The following is a 20,800-nucleotide window of genomic DNA, read 5'->3' as shown; positions in this document are numbered from 1 at the left end:
CAAGGGAAGGAGATGGGGAGAGAGGGAGGGAGGGAGCGGGGCAGAGAGATGGGGGGAGAATGAGGAAGAGAGACCGGGAGGGAGGGGTGAGGGAAGAGACCCCAGGATACAGGGACAGACAGAGGGGGAGACAGACGTGTGGGAAGGAAGATTTGGGGACATGCAGAGAGTCCCTGAGGTTAGGGGGACCCAGATCACTATGTGGCCTCCGCCTTCCGGTTCGTCCATAGTCTTTTCCCAGGGCTTCAAAGAGGAGGAGGAGGTGGTAGTGGGGAGAAGGAACTGGGGTGGGTGGCCCAGTCAGAGCTCTTCTCCCCACCCTCCTGAGACACCCCTCACCCGCCTTCCCAGGATGCAGCCAGAGGTGGAGCCCCCGCACTCCTCCACCAAGGGCCACCCCAGCATGCACAGGGAGGCAGGTACTGAGCTGGCGTCTGTGTGTGTCTGTGTGTCTGTGTATCTGTGTGTCTATGGAGGGGGGAGATTTCCTTCACCCACGAATTGTGTGGGACCCCTGGCTTGCAGTTTGGCCCTAAGTCAGTCACTGGCCTTCCAAACAGAGGGCCACCCCAAACTTAGGTGGACCTGATTTCCCAGACCCTTTGGACCTCAAAACTACATTTCCCATGAGTCTCTGCAGTTCCCCAGCCAATGTTCTGGACACAGAACTACATTTCCCATAAACCTCCGGGGCCTCAACTACTCTTCTGAGGCCTTTATCTCCCTAGAACCCCACCCTCTGGTCCCTCACACTCTCCTTGTCACCTGCTCTGAGTTCAGCATCTTCCCCCAAAGCCATTCTCCCTCCCTGCTTCCCATCTTCAAATAAACCCAGTGCCAACCCGGTCCCTGGGCTGGACCTCAGGGGCTGTGTCCTCGTTCCCTCCCACAGCTGTAAGCCCCCAGTCCCATCTTCCTGCCCTCTGACTATCTCTGCCCGTCCCGACCTCTCCATCCCCACGGCCCTGGCTCCGGTCATGTCCTCTTCCTCCACGTGGACCCTTTCTCCACCTGACTCCCGGTCCTCAGTTTCTCCCCTGCAGCCCATCTCCCACGGAGCTCCAGAGGGGTTTGTCTGACACCAGCTGACAACTTCAGGCTCTTACTCCGGGGCTCCCTGCTTGCTCTCTGCTGTAGCACAGTTCGTTCATTCACCCATTCACTCATTCAACATTTACTGAGTGATAGCTTGGTGAGGCTGCATCTGGCCAGTAGGTAATAGAAAATGGGACTTTGTGTAAAGAATAGGAAAGTCATTATCTTACCCAAAAAAGAGGCCCAGAGGTGGGGTGGGGTTCGGCTTTGGTTGAGTCAGCTGCTCAATGATATCACTGAGAACCTAGTTTCTATTTCCCTGCTTTTTGGTCCAGGATACATTCCCCCTTTGCACGCCAGCTTGCTTACCTCATGGTCACAAGATGGCTGCCATAGTTCCAGGCATCACTTCCAGAGGTCCTCATCTTAAGAACCCCCAAATGATCTCTCCGCTGATCTCACTGGCCAGCACTAGGTCACTCGCCCGCTCCCGTCTCAATCCCTGGCAACAGGAATGAGATTCTCGTGATGACTTTAGTGAGAGGTCCTCAATTCTGGCTACACATCAGGTGGGAGGATTTAAAAAAAAAACAGCACACCTATACCTAACCCCACCTCAGAGGCAATTTAAGCAGAATCTCTGGGATGGGGGCCCTAGCGTTTATAGTTTTTGAATCCTCCTGGGTGATTATGGTGCACGGTAAAGTTTGGGAGACATTGGTTTAAAGTGGATGGAATAACTTCAGAGAACTGGAGATGGGTGAGGCTCCCCTGAGTCACACCGGGGAGGAACGGATCCTCCTCAAATAGGGGCAGAAGCATGGGAGTGGCTGAGGGGGTCTCCTTTCCCACGTCTTCTCTGAGGACCCCCTCTGAGCCGGATGCCATCCCAGGCACAGCAGACACCCTGAAGGCAAAACAGACACCATTTCTCTGTCCCAGGGTCTCTTTCAGTGTCTTTGAAGCCCTCCTTCTTTTGGAGACCCCACCCCAGCCCATCTCTGCCCTGGACTGAGGCGCCCCCCTGATAAATAGAATTTACGTTTCACTGCAGAAAAGTGGGAGTGGAATGGAGCTGACCTCTTGGCCGGTTTTGCAGACCAGCGCTGGTCCGTGTCCGGCTCGCTGTTTCCCTTGTGCTATTTTGGAACCGATAACATTTGTATCTTATCCACTGCAAACTGTGGCCGAGGCCATTAGAAAGCCTGTGGGTCCCCAGCATTTGGTCTTTTAGTGCCCTAATGAGTGATAGGACCCAGGCTGTTCTCACGCAGAAAGGGCGGCCATGAACCACGCTGCCTCGCAAATAATTAATAACCAACAATTGCCATAATCGCTCCGAAGTCTTGTGGCTGAAGAGAATTCTGGGAAGTTTCTGCGGATGACCATATTCTTTTTTTGCTTAAAACCTTAGCCCGCGGCCGTCCCTCTGCAGGAAACGTCCTTTTCCCTGCCGCTTCTTTATTTGGCAAACTTCTCCTCATCCCTCAGGATTCACTGTGACACCACCTCCTCTGAGGAGCCTTCCCTGATTGCCCCCAGACTGGGCCTCACCTGCACCTGGTGACATCTGCATTGTAGCTCATATTGTCCTTTACAGCGACTGGCTCCTCCCCAGACTGGGAGATCCAGGAGGGCAGGGCCGGGTATCAGGCATCTCTCGGTCTCCAGCAGGTCACACGGGAGGCCCTGGAGATGCCTGTTTAAGCTTGAAATTGTTGCGTTTACTCAATTTATTCAATAAGTAGCTATTTTTTTAATCTTTTTTTTTTTTGAGGAAGATTAGCCCTGAGCTAACATCCGCCACCAATCCTCCTCTTTTTTGCTGAGGAAGACTGGCCCTGAGCTAACATCCGTGCCCATCTTCCTCTACTTTATATGTAGGATGCTGCCACAGCATGGCTTGATGAGCAGTGTGTAAGTCCACACCCGGGATCCGAACCCACAAACCCCAGGCCACCGAAGTGGAGCGTGTGAACTCAACCGCTGTGCCACCAGGCCAGACCCAATAAGTAGCCATTTTTTAACTTCTATTTTTATTAAGTTATACATATACATTGAAGCTCATATATTAAACTCACTGTTGTAATTTATAAATACTTATTTCTAAGGTCACAGTTCACAAGAAACCATTTTATTCACATTTTCTCACATGCATCTTTGCTGTTGCTGGAGTCCCTTTTTGAGTTATTTAACACACTTTTTGAGAGGCATGTAATTTTATTCCCAAGTTATTTGTGATAGAAATTTAAAGGATTTTTTCTATGATGGAAAATTTCGAATACAAACAAAAATGGAGAGAATGGCATGATGAATCTCCATGTTCCAATACGTGACCTCAATAGCTATCAATGTTTTGCTAACCTTGTTTCATCTAGGTCCCCTCCCCTTCACATTTTTTGGGGGATATTCTATAGGGCAAATTTTTTTTTAAAGAAAATCCCAGACATAATTCCTTTCCACCCCTCCGTACTTCAGCATGTGTCTCTAATTGCTAAGGAGTTTTTAAAAGCTCACCTACCATGCCATAATTACACCTCACAAAGTTAGCAATTTTTCTGGAATATCATCTCATACCTAGTGCTTATTTAAATTTCCCTAATTATTTCAAAAATTGTTTTTTTACAGTTGATTTGTTTGAATTAGGATCCAAAGGCTACACAGTGCACTTGGTAATTACATCCTCTTTTTTTTTTTTTTTTTGGTGAGGAAGATTGGCCCTGAGCTAGCATCTGTTGCCAATCCTCCTCTTTTTGCTTGAGGAAGATTGTCACTGAGTTAACATTTGTGCCAATCTTCCCCTATTTTGTATATGGGACGCCACCACAGCATGGCTTGATGAGGATGTGTAGGTCCGTGCCCGGGATCTGAACTTGCAAACCCTGGGCCGCCAAAGCAGAACATGCAAAATTAAACACTGCGCCACCGGACGGCCCCCCTTTTAGTCTTTATTTTCAATAAATGCGGACGCAGGACGTGGGGGAGATGGACTGTAATTAGAGACTTAGGGAAATAGATGTAAAATTGCACCTGGGATGGGAGCGAAGGCATAGCATCGTGAGTTCATGATAGGACCCTTCCCGGGACACTCTGGAGGCCTTGACTATCTACGTGGGGGGAAGAGGTTTCCAGCTGGAGCGCCAGCATGTGCTAAAGTCCTGCGGCAGGAGGCAGCATGAAGAGTTCAGGCCACAGAAGGGCCGCGTTTCTGGAAAGCGGCAAGTGAGGAAGAGGATGGTGTGTGACCGGCCTTAAGACATCAGCAGAGCCTGATGGGGGTAGTCTTGGGGGTCACAGGAGAACTTTGGACTTAATGTATCCTAAAGACAATGAGATGTCCTGGGAGGGTTTTGAGGGAGGGAGGGAGATATGACTCGATCTATGTTTCAAAATGCTCTTCTGTTTGGATGACTAGAGAGAGAGGAGTTAGGGGCTGTTGTCTAGATAAGAGTGGGGCGAGAGGCAGCAGACTGGGGAGACTGAGAATAGAGCCTGGATCCAGATGTCTAGATTTTTATCCTGAGTCTTTCATTTTGGGCTGTGTGACCTTGGCAAGTCCCTTAACCTCTCTGTGCTTCCGTTTCATCATTTGTTAAATTACGGAAGGTTGTCTTGAAGATGCAATGGAAAGTCCTTTAAAAAGTGCTTGGTGTCTTTAAAGGGACCGTAAACACTGTAGTTTCCTAGTTTGTTGACTATAGTTACCAGTTTTGCTAAGTGGACTGATTTGAGAAGGGGATCACCGTGTGGGAGGGATGGAGGGGAGGCCAGGATGGCTGGAGACAAATGATCAGAGAGGTCAGTGGGGAGACCACATCAGGGCAGATGCTTCTCAGAGGGCATCTTGTTAAAATGCAGATTCTGGCCCAGTAGGTCTGGGGAGGGCCTTGAAATGCTGTGTTTCAAAGAAACTACTTCTCCCCAGATCACACGCTGGAGAGCGAGTCCCCACCACAGGGAGGACCTCATCCTGAAGGCCAGGGGAAGCCGCTGGCGGTTTGTAAACGTGGGGCACTAAGACGAGAAGGTCACCCCAGCTGCCCTGCGGAAACACCTGGGAGGTGGGAGGACGGGGACCCGAGGGACATCCTTACGATGGTACAAGCTAAGCTGTGTCGATGTCCCGAAGCCAAAGACAGCCAGGAGCATGGCTGTGACATAGCCGGGGGCTGCAGACAGCGTGTCCTGGCTCACCGGAGCCGACTGTGGAATTTTGCAAGCTGGTTGTTAAAATCGTGTGTAGCAAGAAATTGGCCACGGGGAGAGAAGTGCCACCATAAAAACTGGCAAATGCTGCACATTGTGAGCGTGTGTGTGTGTGTGAAAGAGAGAGAGTTGCTAAACATTTGCCAGCACACCGCTGAGTTTATTGACTTGCGACGAGCGAGACCGTAACACCTGGAACGTCTGAGTGAGAGGGTGTCAGCCAGGGCGGATGGGAGCTGGGATGTGCTGGGATGACCTTGGGGACACTCAGGGAGGCGGGCTGTGCTCTGGACCAGATGCTGGCAGAAGCGGAGACAAGTCCACGAGCGGAACTAACGCCACATTTGAGAAGGAAGCAGCCTCGGCTCTCAGCCGAGAGGGGGATGGACGTTCGGTCCATCTTGTAGTTTGGGCGGAGTTCATGTTCTCTGGTGTCGAGACGCCACTCCGGAGTGGTCTTTTTTAAATCTCAGTCCATCAGGGTCACGGGGTGTGTGGCCTTGGCTGATGCTGGGGTTCTGTCAAGTTGTTCACGTCCTGGGAGTGTCAGGCCAGCTCCTGGCTGTCAGCCTTCTGCTGGCTCAGCTGCTGTAACAAAGAGACCCCCCAAACACCATGGCATGAAGAGGACAGTTTCTTCCTCTCTCGTGTGTAACCGAAGGCAGGAGGTCTGGCTCGGAGGGACCTCTCAGCCCCAGGAGATGATGTAGGGACCCAGCTGGGCACTCTCCATGTTTTTGCTCCACCATCCAGCAAGGGTGAAGCTGCCTTCTTGCTATACCTGCATTCCAGTCCAAGGGAAGGGGCAACGAGTCTAAGACAAGCCATCTTCTTCTAAGCAGATGACTGCAAAGTTGGCCCCTGCCTCCCACTAACACTGTCGGGAGAACTTGATCACGTGGCCGCACCTAGTTGCAAGGGAGGCTGGGAACTGTTCTCTCCAGATGGACGACCGTGTGCCCGGCAAAACTCTAGGACCAGGAGGCGCAGTGGTTAAGTTCACATGTTCCGCCTCTCTGCGGCCCGGGGTTCGCCAGTTCGGATCCCAGGTGCGGACATGGCACCGCTTGGCAAGCCACACTGTGGCAGGCATCCCACATATAAAGTAGAGGAAGATGGGCACGGATGTTAGCTCAGGGCCAGTCTTCCTCGGCAAAAAGAGGAGGATTGGCAGCAGTTAGCTCAGGGCTGATCTTCCTCAAAAACAAACAAACAAATAAACGAAACTCTAGGACCAGAGAGGAAGGGGAAATGGATTATGTGGGACAACTAGGAGTTGGCTATAAGAGAGAGAGACCAGTTAGCTGAGGTTGGGGTTATCTGGAAAGGCTCAGATGTGACAGCTGTTACCAGCCAAGTTCCAATCAGGAGGCTGGCTCTGAGTGTTGGAAAAACCCACAAACTGGCTTCAAACGCTGGAGCAAAGGGACACGATGCAGTGAAGAAGCAGCGAGGCTGGGGTGGCTGCAATCGCGAACAAAAAGGGGCGTATCCCCACCCCTTCCTCCTGCCTTGCAGTCTCCCTCGAGCGCCCCCTTTAGGCAGAGCCTAATAGGAACCCAGCTGTCAACGCAGAAATGGGGTTGGTAGCTCCCCCATCCTGGTATCACGGAGCCGGTGTAATAGGGTGGAGTTGGGACCTCGAGAGACAACAACTTAATAACTGGCATAAGACCTATTCTGGGGTGGCATGGACAGCACTTGGTGAGGCCATTTAAGCCGAATAATGTCTGAGGAGTGCTCAGGGCAGCTGACACTGGGTTCTCCGTCCCCAGGAGCCCTCCTTGTGGACCTAGGGACCCCGGAGGAGCTACAGACTTGGAGCCTGGGCAGGCCGGGCAAATCCTCGTGAGTGGACCCCGGCCCCGTGACTTCTGACCTCAGCTCCCCCGAGGGCGATGGCAGCGATCCCTGACCTGGGAGGTCTCTGCCTGCTCGCTCTCTCGCCAGGAAGCAGTACCTGCGCCAGGTCATTGCAGAATACGAGGCGCTGGACCGAGAGCTGCCGTGCATCCGGAAGTTCCCCACGCCCCCCGCTGCCCAGCCCCTCTGCCTGTGCATGGAGACCTCTGTGAGTGGCCCCCTGCCCCTGTGGCTTTGGGCAGGATGGTGGAAAGGACACAGGCTCAGAATCGAGGTGGGCGGGGTTTGAATCCAGACTCTGTGGCCAGGACAGGTTGCTGGAAACTCATTGCGAATTTCTCAAAGGGTCAATTGACAAATCTATCACTGGTGATCCCAGAGGGGAGACCAAGGGGCAGAGAGAGGGGGAGAGTGAAAGGCAGAGAGTGAGGAGACTGAGGACAAAGAGAGTCCTGCTAACTCACCTACTATGAAATTCTGTAACGTTTGCAAATACAGCAAAGACCCATAAGGCAAAGGCCAAGTTTTTGGCAGATTAGCGAACTGGTCATTCAGCGCATGAATCCTTTGGCAAGCCCTGCCCTCAGTCAGAGGCGGTGTCTGTTAGGGTCTCACTCACGTGAGAATTAAATGAGAGGAGCAGGCATTAATGTGGCGCTTACTGTGTGCCAGGCACAGGCTCAGTGGCGCCCCCTCAGCTGATCTGTGAATTTACCCCAAAACGGGGATTGCTGTCCTTGTTTTAGGGACCAATCCCCACCCCACTGCTCCTCTTCGTGGTTTTGAACGTGGGACCCCGTCGCCCCACACAGCCCCAAGGCTGGCCTTCCCGGAGGTGACCAAGTTCATGATTTCATTTTAGTCCCTCAGCAATTTCATACGCTATGATAAGTTTCTCTCACCTCCGACATGTCACCTCGTGCTGAAAATGCGGTTAGTGATCCACATATGTTTCCGAATGCTAAATAGATTGACAAGAAGTCAGAACCCCAATGATCCTGATTTTCTGACAACTGAACGTTCCTTAAAATGGTAATATGAATATCAAAGAAAAAATGTATGACTTAAATCCTTGCAGAAATCCTCAAGAGCTGCCAAAAGCTTGCCACCCAGAGCAGATTGCTAGGAAAGTTCTCAGTAGATTGGTAAAGTCGGCACATTGGTGAATCATTCGGCCAACTGTTCATTGACTTTTTGACAAATGGGCTTGGTGGAACTGATTTTTTGGAGAATGACCTCGAATGACAGTAGATGCTTTTCTGTCTGAGATGCCTGTCTTCCCCGCTCTGACAAGAGCGACAGGACCCTGGGATCAACTGTAATCCTTGCCCCTCAAATGCCCCCTGGGACTCTGGCAGGTTCTGCAGGTGTGGTCTAGGGCGGGACTGAAGCGGGGTGCTCGGGTCTGAGGCGCTCTCTCCGACTCCCCCAGCCCGAGGAGGACTTTACCCACCTGGAGGTGCTGGAGGCGCTGGAGGCCGAGTTACCCGGGGCCATGGAGAGCGGGCGCGTGAGCAGCATCCGCTTTGAGAACATGAACGTCATCTGTGGGACTGCGGGCCGGCGGGACAGGTGAGCCCGCGGCGGGGGCGGGGCCTGGACGGACGGGGGCGGGGCTTAGAGGGACAGACGAGTGGGCGGGGCCTGGGGACGGGGCCTGGAAGGACGGGGAGGGGCGGGGCGGCGGTGAGCGCGATGAGGAGGCGGGGCCGGGAGGGAGGGCCGTGAGGGGTGGGGGTCTAGTGAGCGGGGGGGGGGGGGGCCGGAGTCGGGGCAAAGGAGCTGAAAGAGCGGGAAAGAGAAATAAAGCCGGGGGGCGGGGACTGGGGAGCCCCGGGAAGTGTCTGATTGGTTTAAGGGCGGGGCGACGGGACTGAATGAGAACCAGGAAGGGGCGGAGGCGAGAATGAGCGCGCTGAGGGGCAGGGCCAGGTGAGATCAGAGAGGAGGAGGGACCTGGAGAGGTGCGGGGATGGGCAAGACCGAGGTGTGGGGGCGGAGCCCGGGAAGGAAGCTACGAAGGGGCGGAGCCTGGACTGAGCACATTGTAGGGGTGGGGCCAGGAGTGATCAGATGGGCAGGGGCCTGGAGCATCTAGTCGGGGGCGGGGCCTAGAGGCACTTAGATCAGGGGGCATGTCGGAGAACCACACTGAAGGGGCAGGGCTGGATAAGGAAGGGAGTGGGGCCGGGAGCTGCGGGGTGAGAGTCGAGCCCTGGAGCGGCAGTTTGAAAAGACGGAGCTTCGACTGACCTCCATCAGGGGATGGAACCAGGCCGAGAGAGAAGACCGGGCCTAGAATGACCCAGGTGAGGGTCAAAGTCAAGGTTGACCTCGGCGAGAGGGCAGGGCTGGAGAGTTTAGGAACGGAGTGACGGGTTGAAGGACTAGACAGGGACTCTGCCAATCCAAGGCGGGGCCGGGACCACGAGCGATTCCCTTTCCGTCTCGCCCCGCCCCTCTCCCTTGGCCCCTTCCCCTCGCAGGTGGCTCATCACGGTCACGGACTTCCAGACTCGCTCGCGCCTGCTGCGCTCGGGGCTCCGCCTCCGCGGGCTCGCGCACCCGCTCTTGCGCCACGACGAGCTGCTGCTGGGCGACTACCGCCTGCACCTGCGCCGCTCCATGGTCCGACGGCGCATGCTCGAGGCTCTGGGGGCGGAGCCGACCGAGGAAGATTGACGCGTGGGGCCGGGCCCCGGCTGCGCTTGCGCACCGTCCAGCGGGCTCCGGCTCCCCTCCCAGAAAACCCCGGAGGGAAGGGGGCGTTGCCTCCCCAGGAAGGAGGCGGGACCGGCTCGAGGGGGTGGATACTGTGAGTTTAATTATAAAGAATGACCTGGTACAAAAGCCATTTCTCTCTGCAAAATCTTGGTGGGGACTCAGGGGGAGGGAGGTGATGGGGGGTAGGGACGAACCCCCATAATATAATCCCGCCTCCCTAATTTTCCCCCAGTTCCTGCAAGTAGACGCCTGGGTCCCAATCCCTTGAGGGATGAACTAAGGCCCGCGAGAGGGAAGCCCCGGTCTCTGGGACTTTCAACGCGTGCCGATCCCGGTCCCAGCGAGAACCGCACGTCCTCCTCCGCCCCCCTCCTCTTCCTCCTCCCACCCCCCTTGGAAGACAATTCTCGGGCTTTTATTTCAGGTTTTTTTCTGGATTTTTTTTGTGTGTGTTCTAGGGTTCTTTTTTTTTTTGTATTTTTTTGTTATTGTTCCTCTTTTTGCTTTGTCTCTCCTCTCCGCCCCGCGCTGCCCCCCATCCAGTCCCTTCCCCCTCCCCACCCAACGGCTCCTCCCCCCTCCCCACCCCCTACACCCTCCCCAACCCCGCGGCACCCATCCAGAATGAACAAGCCCTTTATAGACAGGCGCCGCGCAGGCCCCCTGCGGACGGGGGGCATCCGACAAGGGGGAGGGGGCGGGTAGGGGCCCAGCTCGACCTCCGCCCCCCTCCTCGCCACCCCTCCCCCCTCCCACACCCTCCCACAAGGTTCCCCGCAGATCCCTGACGTGGTGAGGGGAGAGGGCTGCAAGCGCCCTCCCCCCATGGACGGAGCGCCCCCCCTCGAGGGTAGGGGGCAGCAGAGGGGGAATGGGCTTGGGGGAAGGAGGGGGAGCTCCCTTCTTTGGCAGCTGAACATGGGGGGGACCTGAGGGCGATGCCCTCCCCCCTTTACCCACAGTAGGGGAGGGGGCTCCGCAGGGGGAAGGGGTGGCTTAAAATTCCCAAGCCCCAGGAATAAAGGCGGGGTGGGGGGGGGGGGGGGGGGAGGGTTGGGGGGGACGCGTGCGGGAAGGAACAGCCATGCTGGAGGGGGAAGGAGTTTCTTGGAGAGGCGGAAAGGTTAGGGGGACAAGGGGGATCTTCGTGCAAAATGGATGGACAGATGGCCCAGGAAGGACTGGGAGGAGTGAGAGGAGGGAGGTGGTGCAGAGGACAGAGACGGGAGCAGGGGGAGGAGGAAGTCTGGAGGGAAGAGGAGCAGGAACGAGGTGTGCATAGGGTCCTCTCTCACCAGAAAGAGACCCGAGTGTGAAGCGGAGAGAGAACAGGCGGAGTGGGAATGTCTGCAGGAGCTGTTCCTTCGCAGAGACAACAAATAAAGGAACCAGGACACACAGCCCAAGAGTGTGTGGAAGGAGACGAGTGGGCAAAAGGAAAGAGGTGGTAGGGTTCCCCGGAGGGAGAGGGAAGAAGTCACCCAGGAGCTGACAGAAACAAGTGGAAAGGCAAGGATGAGTGTGCAGCAAAGCCACGCTGTGCAAGGACGTTGTTAAGAGAAAGAAAATGGCCTCAAGAGAGCCGTGGAGGTGCTGGGGGGGATGAGTGTGCAACAGTGAGTGTGCAAGAAGGTTCACAAAAGAGTTAAGAATGGAGCTGCACAAAGATTTGGAAAAGAAGCGTGGAAGGAAGTGGGAGCTGGCCAAGAGGAGAGGAACCTGTATTTGAGAGAGAAACGGTTCCTGGGAGGCCCGGTGTGCAAGATGTGTGATAAGAAGGGACAGTGCGAGGGGGGCGGGGCAAGGAGGGGCGTGGGAGTGTCACTGAGAGGGAGACAGGGGTCAAGAACAAGGAAGGAAAGTGCTTCAAGGAAATGGAGGCAAGCGTGCAAGAGAGGGGTGCGGGACAGCAAGTGTGCAAGGGCTGGAGAAAGAGAAGCGCATTGCAGAGAATAAATCCATGTGCACAGAGTCCGTGAGTGGGTTGAGGGAAGGGGTGTCCCAAGTGTGTCTGCAGCAAGGGTCCAGAGATTTTCAGAAGGGAGGGTGCCAAGGCATGAGTGTGTGAGCGAGAAGCGGACAGAGCAGGAGCGTGGAGCGTGGGCAGAGAAATGTGATGTGCACGAGAGCAACGGCGTGTGTCCGAGAGCTGGAGGGCCTCGTGAGCTGGAAGCGAAGGCGGAGTGTGCAAGACAGCGAGAGGGCAAACTTGTGCAAAATCGTAGCCCAGGGAGGGGAGAGAGGCGAGCAGGCGTGCAAAGGAGCGTGCAAGAGGCTAGGGGCCTGCTGTGTGTGCTGGGGAGAGGGGAAGGCGGGGCGAGCCGAGGGGCCTGGCGGGGGGAGGGTGGTAGAGGGGCGGCAGGTGGTGGAATCTGAGGGCACCCCTTCCCTACGGCCTGGGGCACGACCCCCATCCATCAGGCTTAGGGCTCACCCTCTATGGCTCTGGCTGTCCCCCCCCCCCCAGAATCGACCCTTCCCTCCTTCTCCATCCCCCTCTGTGATTTTTCCAGCCCCCCCTCCACTCCCCGCTTCACACACGCACACAATCTCTTGTCAGCTGCCCCCTCCTTCGAGGTGCAAATGTCTGGCCAGGATCAGGCCATCTGGTGACCTCCGGTGGCCTTGGGAGACGAGGGCAGGGCGCAGTTTTAGCAGAGTCCCTGGCCCAGGGGAAAGAGAAAGACGGTCAGGGGTCAGAGGTCAAGAGGCCAGCAGGCTCCAGGGTTCTTGGACGGGCTGGTCCGTCCAGGCCAGCCATCACCTCTCCAGGAAAAACTTGAGAGCCCGGTCGATGTTCATGCGGTGGCCCACCCTGGTCACCCCCAGATCAACGTAGTCCTCCTTGGTCAAGGCGGGCAGGTGGGAGCCGTCGATCTCGTGGTCCAGGAACCGGGCCCGGTGCTCGGCCAAGCCCAGCCACTCGAGCCAGTCAGCCACATCGAACTTGGTCCAGAACCCCAGAGGTTTAGCGCCGAACGGCTTGTCCGGGGGCAGCGAAAGCAGGCGCGTCGGCGAGAGGGAGCGCGAGGCCCCTGACAGAGCTCCCCCGAGCCCCCCGGACATCCCGGGGTGCGGCGGCACAAAGACAGGGGCGAAGGGATCGGCCGAGCCTCCTGCCCCTCCGGTGGGGGAGCCGCGGATGTCAAAGAGACCCGGATAGAGGGGTCCGGAAGGCAGGATGGGCAGGGACGAGGGCCGGGGCGCAGGGCTGACCTTGTGCTCCGAGGCGGGCAGCAGCGAGGGGCTGGGCGCCCGGCGGAGCAGAGGGGGCCGCATCTCGAACTCCACGCCCTGGAGGTGGCGGGTGGACGTGGAGGAGGAGGCTGAGGGCGAGGTGGCCCCGGGAGCCGCAGCGGCGGAAGGGGAGACCCCACTTCCGGCGGGGAGTGGCGGCAAGGGTGGTTTGGGCCAGTTCTGAAACAGGCTGCTGACGGGTTTGGAGAGGAGCGAGGACTGGGAGTCTTCGGAGAGTCTGGAAGGTGACAAGGGGGCAGGAGGGAAGGAGGGGGTTGGGGGAGGGGCGAGGGCGGGATGAGAAGGAGGCAGAGGTCAAGATACAGGGAGAGAGGACGAGAGACAGGGGGCGGAGGTGGAGATGGAGGACAGCGATGGGAAGAGATGGAAGCAGGGAGGGGGCAAGACGGATGTCAGGACAGAAATGAAGGGAGAGAAAAATGAGAGGACAGGGAGAGGGTGACAGTCAAGAGAGGTGAAAGAAAAAGAGACATTAAGTGATAATAATATTAATCGCCACCACTTACTGATGCTCACGTGTGCCAGGCATTGTTCCAAGTGCTTTACATATCGCATCTCAATTTAATCCCCATGGCAGCCCTGATGCAGGTTACTATTATTATCATCATCATCAGCAGCACAGAGAGGTTAAATAACTTGCCTAAGGACACACAGCCAGGAAGTGGCAGAGCCCAGTTATATGGCACCAAAGTCTGAGCTCTTAACCACTACTCTATACTGCCTTTCGGGTTATGGCCAGTCACAGCAGAGTGGAAGACAGGGAGACGGTGAGAGAGGAACAAAAAGAGTGTGAGCATTCAGGGGAGAGAGATGGAAGGGGGCAGGGAACAGAGAGAGAGAGAGATGAGGAGAGGGAGATGAAAGAGAGAAGAAACAAGGGGAGAAAAATGTTCCCCTCATCCCTTTAGCTCTCTCCACAACAGCCCTGCCTCAGGGCCTTTGAACTGGCTGTTCCCTCTGCCTAACTCACTCTTCAGCCACATACCCAGGTGATTTGCTCCCTTTGCTCCCTCCACTCCTCCCGTCTCTGCTCACCTTGCTGGTTATTTGAGAGACCTTTTCTGCCCATCCTATTATTGTGGGTTTTTTTTTCTTCCTAGGATGACTCCAATTATTTTCTTTCTTGTCTGGCCCCCACCCCAGCCTCATTAGACCATGAGGTCTCTGAGGGCAGCATTTTGCCTGCCTCGTCTACTGTGGGGTCCCTCTCACCCAGAAGGAGACCCAACACATAGTAGGTGATAAATTAATAAGTGGTGCGTCTGTCCACCCCATTAAGTCTCTTCTCCTCTCCCCAGAGTACTTTTAAGAATAATCAAGGAGTTGCCTTAAGATCACAAAGGCCTGGGAAAACCACATTTGAAGATCAACCATAAGGCCCTCAGACCCTCAAACAGAATTTGAACTCTACAGATCGTCAAGGGGATGAAAAAAACCTCTCCCCACTCCCTCTGTGTCAGAATGGGGAAGGCGACTCCGCTTTCCCTAAGACTGAAAGGTCTCGAATGAGCTGGAACTTCGTGGCGATCCCAGCTGGCTAGTGGATTCCGGAAATGTCTGCATCTTCCCTCATTTCCCCATCTCTGCCCGCTGGGCGTTTCTAAGAGGCCCCTCCCTTCCTACATCTCATGTTACAACAATGGCCCACATTTAATCCTCTCTGAGACCCTTTTAGGTGGGTCCTATGCCGTCCCCCTTTCTACGGAGAGCCAGATTCCTTTGCCTCAGGTCACCCAGTTAGACAGTGCAGGGCTGGGAGCGGGACCCAAGAAGCCTGGCTCCAGAAGCACACGCCTAACCACTGTGCCCGAGAGCATCGTGTCCTGACCCACACTGGGTTCAAGGGACTTGTAGGCTCCGAGGACTAAACCCACCAAGAACCAGACACCAGCAAGTTGTGTGCTCTGGTCTCCTTCGTCAAGAATTCTTTTTCTTCCTCATGGGACGTGATGGGTTGTCATGGTGACAGGAGGACACCACCGAAGCTACTGAGATAAAGGGAAGCTTAAGGTGTCTGTGAAAGCATGTTTCTTGGAGGATGAACTTCCACAAGCCAGGGTTCTGTTTCCTTTCTGCCACCTGGGCCCCTAAAGGGACACAGCTATGGGGGAGGCGGATTCTGGTACCCACAGCATCGGCCCCTCTGGCCTCCGTTGCCAACCACCGGCCCCTGCTCACCTCTGCCGCTGCAGGGAAGAGGTCCTCTCTGGGATGTAGCTGGCTCCCCCGTGGTGGCTGTCCCCGCTTCCCCCGCTGCCTCCCCGGGCCCAGGGCAGAGCGCCACCAGCCGCCGAGGAGCCTCCAAATTGCTGAAGCTTGGAGCTGAGTTCACTGATGATGCTGGCTTTGACTGTGGCCAAGGCTGAGGCCTGAGGCTGGGCCAGGGGCCCGGGCAGGGGTGGTGGCGGGGGGCCCGGGCCCTCCTCCCAGGGCAGCAGCTTCCGGGGCAGAGAGGAAGCCGACGGCAAGGGCACTGATGGGCCTTCTGGCTCCACAGCCACCGGACCCCCGGCCACGCCCACCGACGAGGGCCCCGGGCAACCACTCAGGGCCAGCAGCCCATCGGTTCCAGCCCCCGTCACCGAGACCGTGGGGCTGGTGGGAGTGACCGCGTCTCGGAGTCCCCCACTGGGGCTGGGCCGCAGGCCTCCACTGGCCCCCAGCGCCCGGCCCCGGAGCTTGGAGGGAGTCATGAGCTGCGGGGGGTACGGTGGGCCCGGAGTTCCGCTCCCTCCGAAGGCCTGGCCGTCCAGGTAGGCCACATACGTGTCCAGAAGCTCCGTCCCACTGGCCACCCCGGCCCCACCCCCAGCGCCACCCGCCCCTGCAGGGCCACCGCCTTCCGCCGACAGGCTGCTCAGCGTGGACGCACTGCTGATGGTCTCCAGAGGGTGGTCGCTACTGCTCCGACTGTCCACCTCCTCGATACCAGAGTCTGTGCCAGGCGGGGGGTCCGGGCCAGGCTGGGGGGCGGGGGGAGCCGGTGCGGCTGGGGCTGGTGGGCCTGGCGGAGGGGGGTCCCCGGCAGCGGCGGGGGCCCCCTGGGTTAGCGTGGCCACCTCACTGTCGTAGGAAGTCAGGCTGGATGCGGTGGAGTCCAGGGTGGGAGGGGCGGCGGCGACCGCAGGGGGCGGCACAGGGGGCAGCGGGGTGGTCGGGGTGGGTGGGTCCGGCAGCGGGTGGGGAGGCCCAGGCGTGAGGGGCGACTCGGGCTTCTCGAAGCTGTTGGAGAACTCGAGGGGCGGGGGCAGCGGTTCCACGAAGAGGAATTCGCCATCTTCCACATCCACCGAGGGCGCGGGGGGCGGCAGGACGAGCAGGGGAAGCCCGTTTTCTTCGCTGCCCCGCGGGGAGGTCGGCGAGGGGGGCACGGACCGGCGCGGGCTGGGCGGCGGGACCCCCGGCCCGTCCTCCGAGGGGGGTCCCCTTCCACCCGCCCCACTGGCCCGGGGCTGGCAGTTCTCGAGGAACCGCACGTGGAGGGGCAGCCGCTCGGGCTCCTCGGGGGCTCCGGCCCTCCAGGCCTTGCTCACCCCGGGGTGCGGGGCGGGGGGCTCCGGCCCCAGCTGCAGCAGGAGGGGCCCGACCCCAGGAGCCGTGGGGGGCAGGCGGTGCAGCAAGGAGCGCCGCGCGGCCGGTGGACTGGCCGGCAGGGACTTCTCCTGGCTGCCCAGCCCCGCCCGGTACCCCAGCTCCCGGCGGGCGGGGTCCGGCGGGGGAGCCCCCCAGAGACGCAGCACCGGCTCATGGTGGGCGTGGGGCGAGTGATGGTGAGGAGTGGGCGGCGGGGCGTCGTAGCGGGGCGACGGGGGCCTGGGAGGGGGCTGGGGGGGCCCCCCGCCCTCCGAGGACTCCTTCAGCGCCCGCTCTCGGGCAGCCAGGGCCAGCCCGAGCGGGGAGGCTGGGTCCAGGGCCTTGCCGGTCAGCGGGTGGACCAGGGGCCGGGGCGGCAGGAAGCTGGTGAAGGCGCTGCTGCCGCCGCTCGCCCCGTAGGCGCGGCCGCCGGCTCCGTAGCCCCCGTAGCCCCCGCCGCCGCCGGCGCTCGCAGCCTCCAGCCGGAGGTAGGGCTCGGCGGAAAACATGCCCTCGTCGATGGACTTGGAGTGGCGCAGCCGGGGACCCGGGGGCGCCCCTGCGCCCAGCGCGCCCTCGCCGCCCTCCTCGTCCCCCGCGTCGGTGGAGAGGAAGAGCGTGGAGCGCCGGCGGGCTTCGTTCTGCCAGCCCCCCTCTCTTCGGGCCGCCCCCACCAGGGCCGCCCCGAACTGGCTGGTGAAGTCGAGGGTGGCCGGGCCGCTGGGCGACGCGGGGGTGGGCACGGGCGAGGGGGACGGCGGCACGGGGGACATGGCCGGGGCGGGGCTGGGCGCGGAGGAGGAGCCGCCGGCAGGCTCCGGCTGGCTGGGGGGCTCCGCCTCGGTGCTGCTGCCCTGGCTGCTGCGGCCGCTGCTACTGGTGGACGGAGCCTTGATGATAATGGTGGGGATGGGGATGGAGTTCTTCTCCGACGGGGCGGCCGCGGCCGGCGCTGGCGGCTGCGGGGACGCCGGGGAGGTGGGCGACGGGGCGGGCGGGAGGCCGGCGCCCTTTTGGGGTTCGCCCTCGACTTTGGTCTGCTTGACCAGCGGGCCTTTGCGCCCGCGGCCTGAGCGCGCGGGCACGTACATGGCCGCGCTGGCCGCCCGGGGAGGCAGCTGGAAGTAGCGCAGGGCCGGCGTCTGGGAGGGGCCGCCGCCCGCGCCCCCGCCGCCGTGGTGGGACGGCGACGGGGCCCCCGGGGTCGGGCTGGGCCCGCCGCCCCGCCAGCCGCGCAGGCTGGGCTGGGGCCCCAGCGCCAATCGCGGCGGGGGGTCGTCGGGGGAGCCACCCGTCTCCATCTCCGGGGGGTGAGGGGGGTGGGCGTGGTGGTGGTGAGGCTGCGGAGGCGGAGCGTGGTGGTGGTGATGGTGGGGCGGGTGGTGGTGGGCAGGGGGCAGGGGCCCGCTGTGGTACAGGCTCTTCTCTCGGCCCCCTAGGCGGGTGTCAGGAGGGGTGGGCCCATCAAAGGATGCAGGGGAAGAGGCGGGCAGGGGACCTCCCGAGCCGGGGTTGAAGGGCCCTACCCGGGGGGAGGGGGTGAGGCGGCCGGAGGAGGAGGGGGCCGGAGGTGTGCTGTAGGGGGGCTCCGGTGGGGACGTGGTGGGCGGCGGGGGGATGTCCTCCGAACCAGGCACAGAGAGGCTGCGGCTGAACTTCATGGCTGGGGGCGCTAGGTAGGGTCTATCATCTTCTGCAGCCCCTGGGGAGACATAGAGGATCCAGGAGCCCGGCCTGGGTTGGGAGGCCTTCCTTGCTCCACGATCCCATAGAACTCCAGTATCAATAAAATAATAATGATAATAATAGCAGCACCCAGTACATGTTAAGAAGAACTTCACACAGGTTAATCCAGAGCTTCCCCAGCTGTGAGAAATCCCAATCCTGCTTGATATCGTAATACAGGTTTTGCACTGCACAACAGCAAACAGCAGAGAGAGCAATGGGGTTGAGGGGGCGAAATTCAGCTGAACTTCCTCCCCAGGCCAGGAGGGGGCGCCTTGTTTCTAATTTGCACAAAGACACAGTCTATGCTGGAGGTGGCTCTGGATGAACCAAAGTGGCTGGAGCCGGGACGAGACACCGTGTCGATGTGCACGGGTCCAGATTTCTTTTCATGTTTATGCAGAAAAGAAATGTAATGAGCACATCCAACCTGTGATTTCACACACAGATGAGGCCTCTGTTTAAAAGAGGGAGGCGATTTATCGGCGAGCGATATTAGGTAAATGAAGAGAGATGGACAGACCTAGAGATGGCGGACACCGGGAGTGGGGGAAAGGCTGGAATCCAATCGGCAGAACAACTCAGAGAGGACCGGAGGAGTGAAGACTTGCCTGCTTGTCACCATCAGGCTCAGTCCTTGACCCTCCTTTCGCCTCTGACCGCTCTCTCCCTGGATGGTCTCAACCAGCCTCGTGGCTCCATCGCCAGCTTTCTGCTAAAACCTCCCACATCGGTCTGGGGCACAGTCCTCTCTCCTGAGCTCCAGGGGCCTCCATCCAAATGCCACATCCTCTTGGTCACCTCACTGGCATCTCACACTTGGCAGGCCCAAACTGACCTCTTTGTCTCCTCCCCAGCCCATGGTCTCCCGCATCTCAGCGGAGGGCAGCTCGGGCTTGCCTCAGGACCTTTGCACTGGCTGTCCCTGCTGCCTGGAAGGCCTTCCCTCCAGATACCCCCATGGCTCCCTGCTTCCTCTCCAAATTTTAGCTCAAGCCTGCCCCCCCACCATCCCTGATCCTTTTTTTTAACTCGACTGTTTTTTTCCCATAGCACTTTCCATTGCTAACATACTATATAATTTTCCTGTTTCTCCTTAGAATCCATGGTCTGTCTTCCCCTGCTGGGAGGTAAAGTCCATGAGGGCAGGACCTGTCAGTGTGTTTTGTTCACGGATGTATGCCCAGGAGTCTAGGACAATGTCTGGCTTATAGTGGGTGTTCAAAGAACTTTTATAGAATGAATGAATGAATGAATGAATGAATGAATGGAATCAGGTATGAGAGAAGGGACTAGGGTCTGTGGCAGGGGCTTCAACTCACTGCATCCAGACATGCGCAATCATGTTCTCATTTTCTACATACAGAGCCCAGATGCAAGGCCCAGAGACATGAAGCCGCCTGCCCCAGGTCACACAGCTGGGACGACAAGAGCCAGGATTCAAACCGAGGTTGCCTAGCAACCAAGCCTGCGCTCTCTGCCCAATCTGATGGAACCGTGGTCACATAGGGAAGGAGAAGAGAACATTTCCAGCATCCCTTGTCTCCCCCGTAACCACCACCCTCCCAGCCTCCCCCTCCCTCACCGGAATCCCTCACACCCCTCCGGGTGACATACCGATAGATTTTTGCCGGAGCATAAGGCCAGGTCCTGGAGGCAGGTAAGAAGGACGTTCGTAACTTGGCTGGGAGCGGTGGTGGGGATCGAAGCTCGACTTTGGGGTGGGAGTCAGGGGCAGAGAGAGAAAAGATAGCAGAGACAGATCAGACAGGACCCCATCCTTCCCCAGGCCTCGGCAGGAAGGGAGAGGGGCGTGGAGGAGCTGGAAGGGAATTCTGGGGGAGGGAAAGGTCTCTGAGTCGGGTGGCGGGGAGAAAGAGAGGAAAAGAAAGCCACTCATCAGTGGACCCTGTTTGCTCTGCTTCACAGACTGATCACTTATCTGGAGCCCTTTTCTCCATTCCTGCCGTCACTGCCCAGGTCCCAATCACCACTGTCAATGGCCTGGACAGCTGCAGTAGCCTCTCCTCTTGTCCCTCTGCTGCCCCCCCGTCATTCCCTCACCTCTTTCTGGTCTGCTCTCCACACACAAGTCAGAGAGGTCTTTCAAAAAGAAATTCAGCTCATGCTCTTGCCCTGCCTGAAATCCTACATCAGTTAGGAGGGGATCCGAACGAAGTCTCAACTCCGTCTACAAGGCCCTCTGCAGTAGACACTGCCACTGCCTGCCCGGATGCCCTCGGCGGGATGCTACACCACCCCCAGCTGCTGTGGGCATCACCTGCATGTGGCTCCTGGCTGCCCCTTGCTCTGAAGAATCACCCTCTCCCAAAGGGGCTGATGTACCCAGGCCGTTACGTGCCGCCCCTTCTGGGAGCAGCCCGAAGCCAGTGACTGACGGACACGGAGGTCCAAG

The 20,800-nt window shown here is 58.4% G+C and overlaps 2 protein-coding genes across 3 annotated transcripts in view; one reads left to right on the top strand and one right to left on the bottom strand.

Annotated features, from left to right (window-relative positions):
- Positions 1-352: 352 nt before the first annotated feature.
- On the top strand, positions 353-9,831 carry C13H19orf81 (chromosome 13 C19orf81 homolog). Of its 2 annotated transcripts, XM_046680889.1 has the most exons (5): positions 353-419; positions 7,017-7,089; positions 7,192-7,312; positions 8,537-8,676; positions 9,591-9,831. In XM_046680889.1, exons 1-5 carry the CDS (start codon positions 353-355, stop codon positions 9,784-9,786), a joined length of 597 nt encoding a protein of 198 aa, XP_046536845.1. In that variant the 3' UTR covers positions 9,787-9,831. The 2 variants fall into 2 exon arrangements, 1 of the variants encoding a protein (XP_046536845.1); XR_006891443.1 differs by lacking the exons at positions 353-419; positions 7,017-7,089; positions 7,192-7,312; positions 8,537-8,676 and adding an exon at positions 9,274-9,413 and having other exon boundaries at positions 9,591-9,729.
- A 2,757-nt stretch (positions 9,832-12,588) lies between these two features.
- SHANK1 (SH3 and multiple ankyrin repeat domains 1) overlaps positions 12,589-20,800 on the bottom strand; it is a 43,686-nt gene continuing 35,474 nt past the window's right edge. The window contains exons 23-25 of the mRNA XM_046683434.1: positions 20,002-20,098; positions 15,265-18,361; positions 12,589-13,303 (exon numbers count right to left, since the gene is read on the bottom strand). Of these exons, the coding sequence (XP_046539390.1) occupies positions 12,589-13,303; positions 15,265-18,361; positions 20,002-20,098 (3,909 nt within the window). The remainder of the gene's footprint in view (positions 13,304-15,264; positions 18,362-20,001; positions 20,099-20,800) is intronic.

This window comes from Equus quagga, chromosome 13 (assembly GCF_021613505.1).
Source record: "Equus quagga isolate Etosha38 chromosome 13, UCLA_HA_Equagga_1.0, whole genome shotgun sequence".
Taxonomy (NCBI): domain Eukaryota; kingdom Metazoa; phylum Chordata; class Mammalia; order Perissodactyla; family Equidae; genus Equus; species Equus quagga.
This window is presented reverse-complemented; position numbering and strand designations above follow the sequence as displayed.

Bases quoted from the DNA above. Each gene is read 5' to 3' on its own strand.
- C13H19orf81 (XM_046680889.1), top strand. From the start codon at position 353: ATGCAGCCAGAGGTGGAGCCCCCGCACTCCTCCACCAAGGGCCACCCC. The intron at 7,090-7,191 runs GTGAGTGGACCC...CTCTCTCGCCAG, and splicing joins GGCAGGCCGGGCAAATCCTC to GAAGCAGTACCTGCGCCAGG. The intron at 7,313-8,536 runs GTGAGTGGCCCC...CGACTCCCCCAG, and splicing joins GCCTGTGCATGGAGACCTCT to CCCGAGGAGGACTTTACCCA.